We start from the raw sequence: 13,509 nt of genomic DNA on the forward strand, positions 1-13,509 counted from the left end.
CAAATAAATAAAAAAATCTTAAAAAAATAAATAAATAAATAAATAAAAATAAAAGTACAGCTGTTGGATCTTGTTCTTCCGTATGTATTCTATTGCTATATCAATATTGCTGTCTTTAAATTCATAATCCATTATTCATCTTTTACTCATAACTATTTCATTCCCTCCTGAAAGTCTCCACAGAGTGGCAATAAAACAAATCAGAAAAGCAAACTGAAATGTTAAAGAATAAATAAGAAAGAATAAAACAAACTAGAAAAACACCAGAATGAGACATTCTTTCTTATTCTTCTTTAGATTTCAAGCAATAGTCTACCTGAATATGGAAAAAGTTACCTCCATTATGACTGCTAGTAGGCCACAATTTAAAATAAACTAGGTAAATTCTATTATAGAGTATAATTACTATTCAAAAAGTTAAAGCATGTAAAACTATTTGAATACATTTCTGAAATTATTTGGTAGGCAAATGAAGGATAAAGACTTCAATCAAAATGTCAAGATAAGCATCTCAGAGACAATCCTGGCTGCCTTAGGATAGATTGTTTACATCAAGAAAACGAGCATTCCCTACTTCCAAGGGGAGAAATGAATCAACCATCCAGAAAGCCTAGAGCTTACTCACCTTCCACATGTAACCTCCAAGTACACTGAATGATAAGCCAAAAAATGCAACTTAGAATTATTGGAAAAATATAATAATTTCCAAGTATATATGAATTTTAAAATTCAAAATTTTTAGTTTTTTAGAATTGCAAAATCTTACCTTTTATTTTTTAGAATTATAAAAACTTTAAAATAATCACCAAAATATTCCAATAACCATTCATTAATCAAAAATGGAAGAGAGGAAGAGGGGCACCTGGTGCCTCAGTTGGTTAAGTGCCTGACTCTTGATTTCAGCTCAGGTCATGGGCTCCAGGTCCTGGGATCCAGCCCTATATGGGGCTCGATGATCAGTGTGGAAGCTGCTTGAGATTGTCTCTCTCTCTCTCTCCCTCTCCCCACTCATGCTCTCACTGTCTTTCTCAAATAAATAAATAAAATCTTTTAAAAACTGCAATAAGAAAACTCTATACTCCAACATCACAGTTTAGCTTTAAGTAAGGATTGTAAGTTTTATTTCACTTGTTTCCCCTTTTGTCCTTTTAAGATGTGCTTGGGAGCATCAATATTAATAATTGTTCCTAGTCATAAATGCTATTGGTACACAAAACAGGAGAGTTCGTTGTAAAAGTAAAATAAAGATGTCCTGTAACTCATCAAATACAAATAGCTTTATACAGGACATGACAAATATATTCTTTCATCCTAGAAAGGTTCTTCACCTAATTTTGAAAAATAAAAATAAAACTAGTTAAGTGAGTGGATATTGATAGCTTAGCCCACCCCATGAACCAAGGGACTTTATGCTTGTTTGTTTGTTTATAACAATTAAAAAGGGAAGAAAACAACCACTAAATTTCACAATGGTTTTGTGCCTCTGACTCTTATTACTGGTCATGTTCTACTGGACAAGTGGACTTCATTTAAAAACACAATTTAAACCAAATGTCATTAAAGTGCTGCACACAATATATTTGTCAATGTTTTGCATACTGTAGATTCTTATTGTAAAAAATACAGTGGGATCCTTCATACATGGTTCTTACTTTATTTTGTTATTTATTTATTTATTTATTTATCTATCTATTTTTAGAGAGAGAGAGCATGCACTCAAGCAGGGGGAGGGGCAGACAGAGGGGGAGAGGGAGAATCTTAAGCAGCCTCTACGCTGGGAGCCTGCCACGGGGCTCAATCTCAGGACCCTGAGATCATGACCTGAGGAAAATCAAGAGTCCAACACTTAACCAATTGAGCCACCCAGGTGCTCCACTTTCTCCTTTTTTGAGAGATATAAATGACAGGATATTTCCATAGCTGATACACCTTCCTGGGTATATTCACAGTTCAATGGTACAAAATGCTGTTATTAAGTGCACAACAGAAAACAGAGCCCAGGAAAAGCTGCACAATAGATATGATACACTGAGGGTTACAGGCAATTCCCAGTATTCTATCAACTCTATCATCTTCTCTCCCAAATAAGAAAGTATATGGAATATGATAGATTGACAATAATAGTAATTATATAAGCAATATTGCATTGGCTTTATTTATTCATAAAGAAAAAGCAAAGCAACCTCAAACTCTAGTACTTTATAATGAATACCTAATTATTCACCACATACCCCACACCTGATAACAAAACACAATAATTTTAACACTTGATTTCAGAGTCACTACCCTAATGAATTAAAACCCAAACCAAAGTTAACCAAAATTTTAATGTGGATTTGGCCAACAACATGATACACTCAATAGATTAAATCTCATTGATGAGAGAGAAATAAAACAGCTTTTAGATGATTTATTTTCACTTTCAAGTTGCTACTAAATTTTTTCATAAGTCACTTCTACCACACTCTAAATGACCTATAACATTTCCAATCTGTTCATCCCATCTTTGATATACCCTAAAAAGATTAAATTGCATTTTTGTAATAATTACTATTCAAAAGCAAAAAAGACCTTAGAAGGTTTTATTATCATCACTGCAAACCCTCCCCCCAAAAAGAAGTAGGAGTAATCTCATATAACGTTTTCTTCCACTTATCCATATAACACCCATCCAACCCCATCTCTCTTACTGTACTTTTAGCCAAAGGTAAGTCAAAGTGGCTGATCCTCTAGGGACAATAATAGTGGTCACTCATAATACACGATAGAAATTGTTTTATAGACCATCAACATTTAGTTTTAGACAAAAGCATGCGGGTAATTGTTTTTGCAAACATATCTGAATGTGCTCAATATTAATTTACACATACATAATAAATATAGATAGGTCTAGCTATAGGAAAATCTAATGAGCTAAAGATACAAGTTTTTAAACAGACATAGGTAACTAGAAGTCAGGTTCAGTTTCTACTAACTAAAATATTCTTCACTTTACATAATGATTTATTTCAAGAGTTCATAGAGAATTTCCATATGCATTCAAAATGAAAAAAATTACAAAATATCAATTTAATCACATATTTCATAGAATATAAACAAGGCATAAGGAATGTCCACATTTCTGTTATAAATTAAATGTGGATAAAATGTGACTTACCAAAATGATTTCCATCATACTTGCATTTTTGACAAACGATTTAGAAAACTGATGCTTATAGGTCTTTTACACATTATATCTATTAAACACTAACTGAAAACATACGGCACAAAGTGTTTCTGTGGAGAAAATAACTAAACCTTCCTACTGGGATTAGTCAGCCCACTGAAAACATCTTTGGTACTTTATTAAAGGATCTAAGTTCTTTTCTATGAAAGACACACACATACACACACCTTGACAGCTTATATTATCTATATAATATTTAAAAGGAACTTTTCAAATATAAACTGCTTCACTCTACAATTCACGATCATTCTTGGCTGGATTACCTGAGTAACCCACCTGACATAATTTTGTTCCTACATGTATCCAATTATTAGCATGCAACAAGATGACTTACCGGCCCAAAAGAATTACTGTCAAAACTGTGTCCATGATGATCACCTTCAACCCAGATGTGACCCCGGGGAACTTTGACATACCGGTTTTTGTGGCCGATGGTTCTAGAAATAAAGAGCATACACAACCACTGAGATAAGAACAGAAAGATCAAGTAGTTGAGCATACAAAGAAACAAAGGGCAAAAATGCTGTTATAAAGATGCAACAGATAATTACAGGCAAACCATGAAGCTACTCTATAACTTCATTTTTAAGTAACATTGGGTTAGGACCTTGTAAAACCTATGCACAGTATTTTTTTTCACTTTTCTTTAGGTAAGAATTTTGTGCTAAAATATAACACAGTAGAACTAAATACAATGTTTTACTACCATATTTAATTCTCAATATCCTAAGTATATTTTTTATGAAATAAGCTCTAACAAAATACAGATCTATTTATTTTCTGACATTTGCTTTTATGTCAATATTCAATTTGATCAACTGTAATCTTCATATTTTTAGTCAAACTTCTCAAACCAACAGACAGTATTATTCATAACCTCTTAATACTCTAAAAATCAGCATATATGAGAAACAACAACAACAAAACCCTGGATGATCCCTTGTCAGATTTAAACTATCAATATCAGCTGAAAATTTTTTATCAGTATTATATTATTTCATAAATTATTCTTGAAAATGAGAAACTTTGTAACAATTTGGAAGACTATTAAAGATTAATGATCAATGATACACATTTAGTGGAACATTCTATATTCCTTTCTTTAAAAGATTTATTTATTTATTTGAGGAGGCAGGAGGGCAGAGGGAAAGTGAGAGAGAGAATCCTCAAGCAGACTCCCCACTGAGTGTGGAGCCCAATGCAGGGCTCCATCCCAGGACCCAGAGACCATGACCTGAGCCGAAATCAAAAGTCAGACACTCAACTGACAAGCCATCCAGGTGCCCCAGGAACATTGATATTCTTAAGGTTGACAAGGAAACGGAATAAGAAAAGGCTCTCTCATACAGTGTTGGTGGCAATATAAAATGATACAAGCTTTTCTCCTATTTTGCAATTTGGGACTTATTTTCATCAAATTTGTTAAGAGACTAAAATGTACATGCCTTTGACCTAGTTATTAAACTGTTGTGTAGAAATCCATTCCAAAAAAATAATCAGAAATGTGAATAAATATTTATTATCAGGAGTATTCAACACAAACATTTTTTTTTTTAAAGCAAGGCAGACTGCCACATGCAGCGCCCTATTTGAATGTGTCTAGAGTCTTGGAAGCTTGACTACCCTACGTTCTACAAATGGACTTGGGCAGCTCATTTGGAGGTTTTAGCAGGGGAATGCAGCTACTCCTATACCCTTGACAGAAGAACAGTCCTCCTCTATTGGGAAAGAGCCTCCTCTTTCACAGAGCGAGTAGCACATGTCAGGAGGGATGCACAGGGAGCAGTGAAGGAGGAAGGGGCCCCCCCAGCCAGTCAGATCAGCTTAGTCAACCCTGGCGATCAATGGGGTGACAGATATCACAGCCAGATCTCCCTCACATCCTCAACACAGGCTTTTTTTTTAAATGCAGCCTTTTTATATCATATATATATTTCCTAAATATCCTACAACATGGGAATGGTTAATTAAATTATGATACAACCAATTAAATAAGAGGAACAAGATTAGAATAAAATATTATTCAATTCTATAAAATAAATTCTTTTGAGGGCAGAGACCGTTTTTTGTTTTGTTTTGTTTTGTTTTGTTTTGTTTTGTTTTGTTTTACTCCCAAAGCATTTGGGAAAATGCTTAGCCTAAAAAAAGCTTCTCAATAAATGTTGGTTGAATGAATGAATGAGTGAACGTCATCTCTAAGTCTATAGAATTAAGCACAGAAACTGAGCTTTGTGAGCTATTCTTTTGTGTAGAGTCCCTTTCAGACCATTTTTGTTAGTTAGCAGGTTGTACGTGTGCAGAAGAATACATTAAAAAGAAAAGACTACACATAAATTGGTGCTATAGAAATTGAAACTATTCATTATCTAGAATGGTTTTTAATTTTCAAGATAACTTCAGTGTTGAATTACTTTGCTTGAGATCAGTAAATCATTCATGCAAGGAAGCAATGTTGTGGTCATTAGAAGCCCACAGTAAGTTAATGACTGCCGTTTATTTTTAATTACTACTGGGAAGAAGAGTTTCAGCTTTTTAAAGAAAAGCAAAAACAAGTTTTTTTTTGTACATCTCACTGTCATATACTCTGTAATATAAGTGTTCTTCAATTAAAATCTGTCGATTAGTTCTTGACATCACTACTGCTTTTATCATGAGATTGCCTGGAAGAACTAATATCCCACATCAAGTGTTAATGACGGGAGAAGACCATTTTCCTTAATTGTTGGCAAGGCACACTTTCCTATTAAGTCCAAACATTGGTTCACCTTATTGTGCTGATTATTTTTGATAGTTAGAAAGAAAACAATTATTCATTTTGTCTCTTCAAGCAGAATAAATAAAACCAGCATAAAATCATCTCTGCAATGAAATGGTAGATGTTAAGTCACGCATATTCTTCTGGAAACCAGAAGAATGATACAAAACTCAGATTCAGTTTCAATGTCATATGAACCAGGGAGTCAAGATACTTGTGATAGAAAATGACAGTATCATAAAATTACCAGTGACAGTTGCACATTTCCTTGCATTGACCATCTTATCTAAAAAATTTGAATACACCTATCTTCTCATCATTTTCTAGCCTCTTACATCACCTTATTTTTCTTCATTGCAGTTACTAACACTTGACATTCACTTATTGGTTTTTTTGTTTATTGCCTATCTCCCCCCACAACTAGAATGTAAACTTTGGAACTTTGACTTTCTTTTTCACTTTCTTTGTATTCCCAGAGCCCAGAAGAAAGCATTATACAAAGTGTTCAACAAATATTTGTTAAATAAATGACCAAATGACCAAATAACTGAAGAATAAAAAATACTGTAACAAAGGCAGAAATAATAGGGTGGAAAGTTCAGAGTCTGGAACCAGACTAAACCAGTTCTAATCTTGCTACTAGAACTCATAAGGAATCTTGTGCAAGTTACTTAGTGTCTACCTCCATCTGCCTATCTTTAAAATAGGATGAATAAGACACATCCCAACTGGGTTGAGATGAAGATCAGTAGTTAAATGAGAATATACTGGAGAGGTTACTAGAAAGCATAGTCTCTGCAATCAGCCTATTTTGGCTTTTCTATCTGACTGAACACTTTCAAGTTCATGTGACCTTGGGAAATTTGATGCAACTCTGTCAGTGTTCTCATTTGGAGAACAGAGCAAATAATGGTACCTAACTCAAATAGTTGTTCCATGAATAAAGTGGTATGTATTAAACACTTGATAAATGGATTCTCATAGAGTTGAGACTGTTTTTAAGCATTCAGTATAGTTCTGATAAATGGTAAGAACCCAAATAAGTGGTAGTTATTATTGCTATTGTCTTCCTTTGTCCACTATTTTCTTTCTTTTCATAATTCAGAATGTATTCAGCCTCCACTATCTATTAGCATCAGTCTCTTAAAATTACCTGAGCTATGCTTCAATAATTTCTTTTCCCCATAGTTGCACTGTGACTATAGACAATTTTTTATGTTACAATAAATCTTTTTTTTCTTTTTATTCAAATGCCCTTCTGGGATACTCTAAAACTTATATATGAAAACACAATCTATCTGTTTGTGCATATTTAAATATGCAGAGAGTAGTAGGTGAAAACACAAATAGATTGTGTTGCATTAATCACTTGCATTTACTAATCACTCGCATTTTTGAATGTCACAGTGCTAGTAGGAATGGTTTACCTTGCTACCAGACAGGTGTGAAAGAACACTTTGAGCTGTAGAACTCTGATACAATTCATGCCATTTGCATAGTGCATATTTCTCAGGTTTCAATCTAACTTTTTAAAAAATAACCCAAAGTAGCTTTAAAAAATATGATGTTAAAATATCGAGCTGGTTCCTTTTAGGACTGCCAAAGAAATATAATACTCCTAATAGAATTCCTCTGGAGAAGGAATTTTAAATAGCTTTGTGCTTCTGAATTCACATAAAAGAAAGACAAGATAATCTTTCAGGTGATTTAACAGTTAAGTGAGGTGTCAGCATACAAGGTTGTATGTATCTATGGCTTGCAAATAATTTTGGTTTGACAGTCAAAAATGAGTTTTGTATGGTATTTTAACTACCTGTCTACAAAGAGGCATTTTTAGTACTAGCTTTACCAAGACAAGTTACTAGGTCTTATAAATGGAATAAAGAATGATTGTCTTCAATTTGATTTGACCTTAAGAACATTTTTTTTAAAATTTCAGTCTTTTGAGTGTCATCAGTTGAATACAAAATTATCAATATAAGCCCTGATACCACAAGAAGGAAACAAATTCATATTTAAAGTATCTCCTAAATATACACACAAATATATATACATTCTTAACTTGGGTGATTAGTATTAATAATTCATGATTTATTGAAGTATTTTTATTTCTTTATTTTTCCAAACAATTGTATTGATTGTCCAAAGTAGTGGCTTCCCTGAATATGTTTACTACTCCCTGGATCCTAGAACCCTGGTTTTCATTATCCTGAAGGGACTAGATGTCAAGGGCTCAGGACTCAGCAAGATCAGAAATTGGAACTAGATCTCTTTCATCATCATCATCATCACTGATAGACTGGACTAGGAAAAAAAATAATCTGCCATCAGGAGAGGAAAACAAGAAGGACACTTCTCTATCAAGGGTTGGCATCTAAAAGAGACAATAATTCTCCCTTGAGAATCCACATCCTGCTCACAGATGAGATTGGGGTTCAAACTCATACTGCTTGTGTAGTCTAGGAAAATTAAGAGTTAACTTCAATTGTCCCCAGGAATCTGGCAGAAGGAAATATGAATCTCTTCAAGAAAAATCATTCATTTCAGAGTTTTCAGGTTTTCTATAGGTAAGTCCCAGCCAGTAAGAGCTCATAATCCAAAATAACACAATTTACAAGGAAACAGCCAGTATTAATGAGTCAAGGCAAACAATAAACAGCAGAATTAGATCCCCAGGGACTTAAAATACTAGATTTATCAGACATAGAATATAAATTATACATATTCAAATATTTTTAAGAATTAAAAAGGGAACTTTTAAAATAAATGAGCAAAAAACACTACCCTATTTTTAAAGGACAGACATTTGAAAAAGAATCAAATAGAACTACTGAATTTTAAAATGCAGTGGACCCTTGAACAATGTGGGGGTTGGGTGCTGACGCCCCCAGTGCAGTAGAAAATCCTCATTAAATTTTTGACTCCCCCAAAACTTAACTATTAATAGCTACTATTGACCAGAAACCTTTCTGATAACATAAGCAGTCAACTCACACCTATTTTTATGTTATATGTATTCCATACTGTATTCCTACAACAGAGTAAGCTAGAGAAAAGGAAATGCTATTACGAAAATCATAATGAAGAAGAAATAATTTATAGTAGTGTACTATGTTTATCAAAAGAAATCCACATACAAGTGGACCCACCCAGGTCAAATCCATGTTATTCAGGGATCAACTGTATATAATTAAATAGGTGGACAAAAGCAGATTCCTAAAATCTAAAGAAAAAGTTATTTAGAACTTAGAACAGAGAGGTAAAGAAATTAAAGAAAATATAAAGATGTTAACAGATATAGAGGGCATTACTAGGAAATGTAACGTAAGTATAATCAAGTCCCAAAGGAAAAGAATAAAAGAAAACAAGGAAAGGCAATATTTGAAGAGATAATGGTAGAGAACTTTTCAGAATTGCTGAAAGCATGAATTCAGAGTCTGCAAAGTGAACCAACCACAAGAAAGGTAAGTATGAAGAAATCACACCTTGATACAACGTAACGAATTTGTAGAACCCTAAAGACCCTCTTGCTTCCACAAATTTTTGAGACGCTGCCAGAGGAAAAAAAAGGTAGGTTATCTTTAAACTAACAGTAGAGTTTCTATACTAGGGTATAATTTACATGAAATATAACCCAGTCATTTTAAGTATACAATTCAATGAGATTTAACAATCTATACAATCACATAATCACTAGATCGAGATATAAAACACTTGTATTATCCAACAAAGTTTCCTCACACCCCTCAGCAGGCCCATCTGCCCTCACTCACATCCTTGGCTCCAGGTAACTGGGCTGAGCTGCTATCACTACAGTTTTGCCTTTCTAGACTTTCCTACAGATGATATCATTCAATATGTATTCTTTTATTTCTGGCTTGTTTAAAGTAATCTAATGCTTTTGAGATCAGTTCATGATGTTGCATGTATTAGAAATTTGCTACCATTTTTTTCTTAATATATAGATATACAGTTGGTTTGTCAAGCAATAGTTCATGGACACTTGGGTTGTTTCCAGTTTTTGTCTATCATCAACAAAGCAGCTATGAATATTTCAGTATATATATTTATGTGGACAAGTATCTATAAGTGAAATGGTTGGGTCATATGGTAACTGAAAGCTAACCTGTCTTTTCCCTAATGACTAATATTTCTGAGTATGCATTTGTCATTTGCTTTCTTCTTTGGTGAATTATTAAAGCTTTGAAAAATGAAACTCAGTGGTTTGCTTTTTATTATTGAGTTGTATAACTTCTTTATATAATCTGGATATAACTCTTATCAGGTGTATGTTTTTGTAAATATTTTCTCCTAATCTGTGGCATGTTTTTTTCATTTTCCCAACAGTTTTCTTCAAAGAACAAGCATTTTTAATTTTCATGAAGTTTACTTAGCAATTTTTTTCTAATATATGCTTTTTATGCCATAAGAAATCTTTGCCTAATCCAAAGTCACAAAGCTTTTTTTCTATTTTTTTCTCTCTACCTTTCTAGTTTTAGGTCTTTTTAAAAAATATGGTACAAAAGAAAGTTCAAGTTTAGTTTTTCTTTTCTTTCTTTCTTTCTTTTCTTTTTACATATGGATATCCAAATTTTCTAACCCCATTTTTTAAAAAGATTATTCTTTCTTAATTGAATTACCTTGTGCTATGGACTGAGTTATGTCCCCTCAGAATTCATGTTGAAGCCCCATCTGCCACATGAAGATGGGGCCTTTGGGAGATAGGTTTAGATGAGGGCAGAAGCGGAGGGCCCTCATGAGAGGATTAGTACCCTTATAAGAAGAGACTAGAGAGAGCTAGAGTAACCTATCTCTCTTCTTCCCCCACTCTCCACACCTACTCTCTCACTCTATCTACCACGTGACAACATATACAAATAACATGCAAAAAAGGGGGGAAGTGATTGAAAATAAATTTTTCTAAGGTTTTTGAATTTTTCTAGTGAAGAGTAGAGATATTTATTATCTTTGGACTTTGTTTGGTATGCATTTAAATAATTTTAGGAATCATAGTGGAAATGTAGTCTGTAACTCCCCAACCCAGTAGACCGAAAATAGAATTTAAAAATCTCAGTTAATGCAGGGGTGCCTGGATGGCTTAATAAGTTAGGCTTCAGACTCGTGGGTTCAGCTCAGGTTGTGCTCTCATGTGTCATGAGATCAAGCCCCATGTCGGGTTCCACACTCAGTGGGGAATCTGCTTGAAGATTCTCTCCCTCTGCTTCTCCCCCTGACTTGTGTATTCTCTCTCTCTCTAAAATAAATAAATCTTCTTAAAAAATCTCAGTTAATGCAAAAGTGCAGAAAATTAAAAAGTAAGTAGAAAAGGCAGGATCAATAGAAAGCACAAAATAAGATGGTATTTAAATATATCACTAATCATAATAAAAGTAGCTAATTGAAAAAAAATTATTGTCCAACTCTGTAAAAATTATAGCTACATGCTGCTCATAAGAGAGACACATAAAACAAAAGGCTACAGAGAATTTGATAATCATAATAAAATGATAAATCAGGAAAATAATAGCTTCATTAGCACCCAGACAAAATGAGATCAGGTCTCTGAGACAAGATTAAAGTGTTTATGGGATCTGATCATGAAACCACTGATGCTTATTTTATCCTATAGAAGTATTTTAAGCAGGAAAGTGAGCTTAAAACTAATGAATAAAGTTAAATTTTGCTTATTAAAATCCATGGTCAGGGTCAATATTCTAAAACGTCCAAAGATCTCTGCTATAACAACATGGTAAACTTTTCTACTGTTCAATATACCCATTCTCTCTTCTAACTTTAAATGCTACCAATTGTTATATTTGCTTAGTATAAAAATGCTAAGGTATGGAGACTCAATACTCTTTTCCTTGGAGCTTGCATTGACTTAGAAATGGCATGTAATTAAAAATAATAAATGTATGTAATTAATAGAGGGTGAATTTAAGCAAATTAGGTGGTAATATTTCTCAGAAGTTGAATCACCGAGAGCTACCTGTAAATGAGGACATTTCTTAAGATCACAGCTGGAAAGACACCAGCAATGATCTAATAAAACTCCTCTTGGTATACATAAAGTAGAGGCAAAAAGCATTTAGGTGAAGTCGCCTAGTTAGTTAGTGGCAGGGCAAAGACTATATAAACCAGATTCTATAATTTCCTTTCCATTGCACCACAGATCATAACTATTTGAGATTCCAAAGAATAGGTCTTAACATCTTTTCAGTGGGAAAAAAATGAAATGTCATTCTCTAAATAGACTGCAGATTGTTGCTAGGTGATTAGAGCAAATCTATTTAGTTCATTTAAACAAGAAGTAAGGTTTATACATCTTCACAATAAAGTTGCAGAATTAATTTTATAAGTTTAATATGAATGCTCTTAGTACAGCTAAGAATTTTTTTAGTGAATATTCCTGATGTCCTTTTTTTTTTCTGAATTTGGATTATAGGATTTCCTTAATAGAATGTTTTCTCCTGTTAAACACACATCTTAAAAATACCTATGCCTGTCCATAAAAATCACTGTAGTTGTTAGTGAAAACTTGAGAAATATATCAACATTTATCAGACATTAGATTCCATCCATGCTAGGTCAGGCCACATATATAATACATACTTAGGCTATGCTAATCAATCCAGCAATGAGGTGGCAGTTTATGCTATGTTACCCTTGAGTTAGGATTAGTTTATGAGGATAACCTTATCAACTCTGTGAGAATGTGGACTCTGCTTTTTCTTTCTTGTTAGAAACAAACATTTGGGCGCCTGGGTGGCTCAGTTGGTTGGGCGACTGCCTTCAGCTCAGGTCATGATCCTGGAGTCCCGGGATAGAGTCTACATCGGGCTCCCTGCTCGGCGGGGAGTCTACTTCTCCCTCTCCCGCTCCCCGCTCTTGTGTTCTCTCTCTCCCTCTTTCTCAAATAAATAAATAAAATCTTAAAAAAAAGAAAAGAAACAAACATTTATTGAATGACTACTACTTGAAACACTATAACGGGTGTGCATGAGGGCACAGAGAGAATAAGATCTTGTCCCTACTACCAAAATTATAACTTCTACCATGATTCAAACATAAGCAACTAAAGTCTGTGAAATACATATGACAATCTAAACTACCATAGATGAAATTTAACAAGTTGGAAGCATCTGCAAGAAAATAATTTATGCAAGGAGGAATATATAAATGAGCAAATGTCAAATGTTTCTAACCACATAGGAGTTCAAAGGATGGTATTATTTTAGTCTGAAATAGCCAGGAAAGGCATTATGAATATCTGAATCAAGATATGAAGAAGGGATAGATAAAAGCTAACAGGTAAAGAAGGTAGTATGTAATTCAAACCCCATTCTCTTACAGAAAAAAATATTTCCGTTTCCTTAGTGCATTATTTCCCAGAAATACAGCATCATAAATTAAGGAGAATATTTTATAAGCCACTTAATAATGAAGACTTCCAGTCATTACAGTAGGATGGAAAGTTAAACATATTTAAATTATTTCATTCTAAAGATATTATTATTTTTTCTCTTAT

The 13,509-nt window shown here is 33.4% G+C and overlaps 1 protein-coding gene across 1 annotated transcript in view; it reads right to left on the minus strand.

The window, feature by feature from the left end:
- IMMP2L (inner mitochondrial membrane peptidase subunit 2) overlaps positions 1 to 13,509 on the minus strand; it is an 875,294-nt gene that overhangs the window by 202,515 nt on the left and 659,270 nt on the right. The window contains 1 exon segment of the mRNA XM_073899084.1: positions 3,561 to 3,663. Coding sequence (XP_073755185.1) covers positions 3,561 to 3,663 — 103 coding nt within the window.

This window comes from Callorhinus ursinus, unplaced genomic scaffold (genome assembly GCF_003265705.2).
Source record: "Callorhinus ursinus isolate GAN/ISIS: 27379988/994484 unplaced genomic scaffold, GSC_fseal_2.0 scaffold12, whole genome shotgun sequence".
NCBI classification, from domain to species: domain Eukaryota; kingdom Metazoa; phylum Chordata; class Mammalia; order Carnivora; family Otariidae; genus Callorhinus; species Callorhinus ursinus.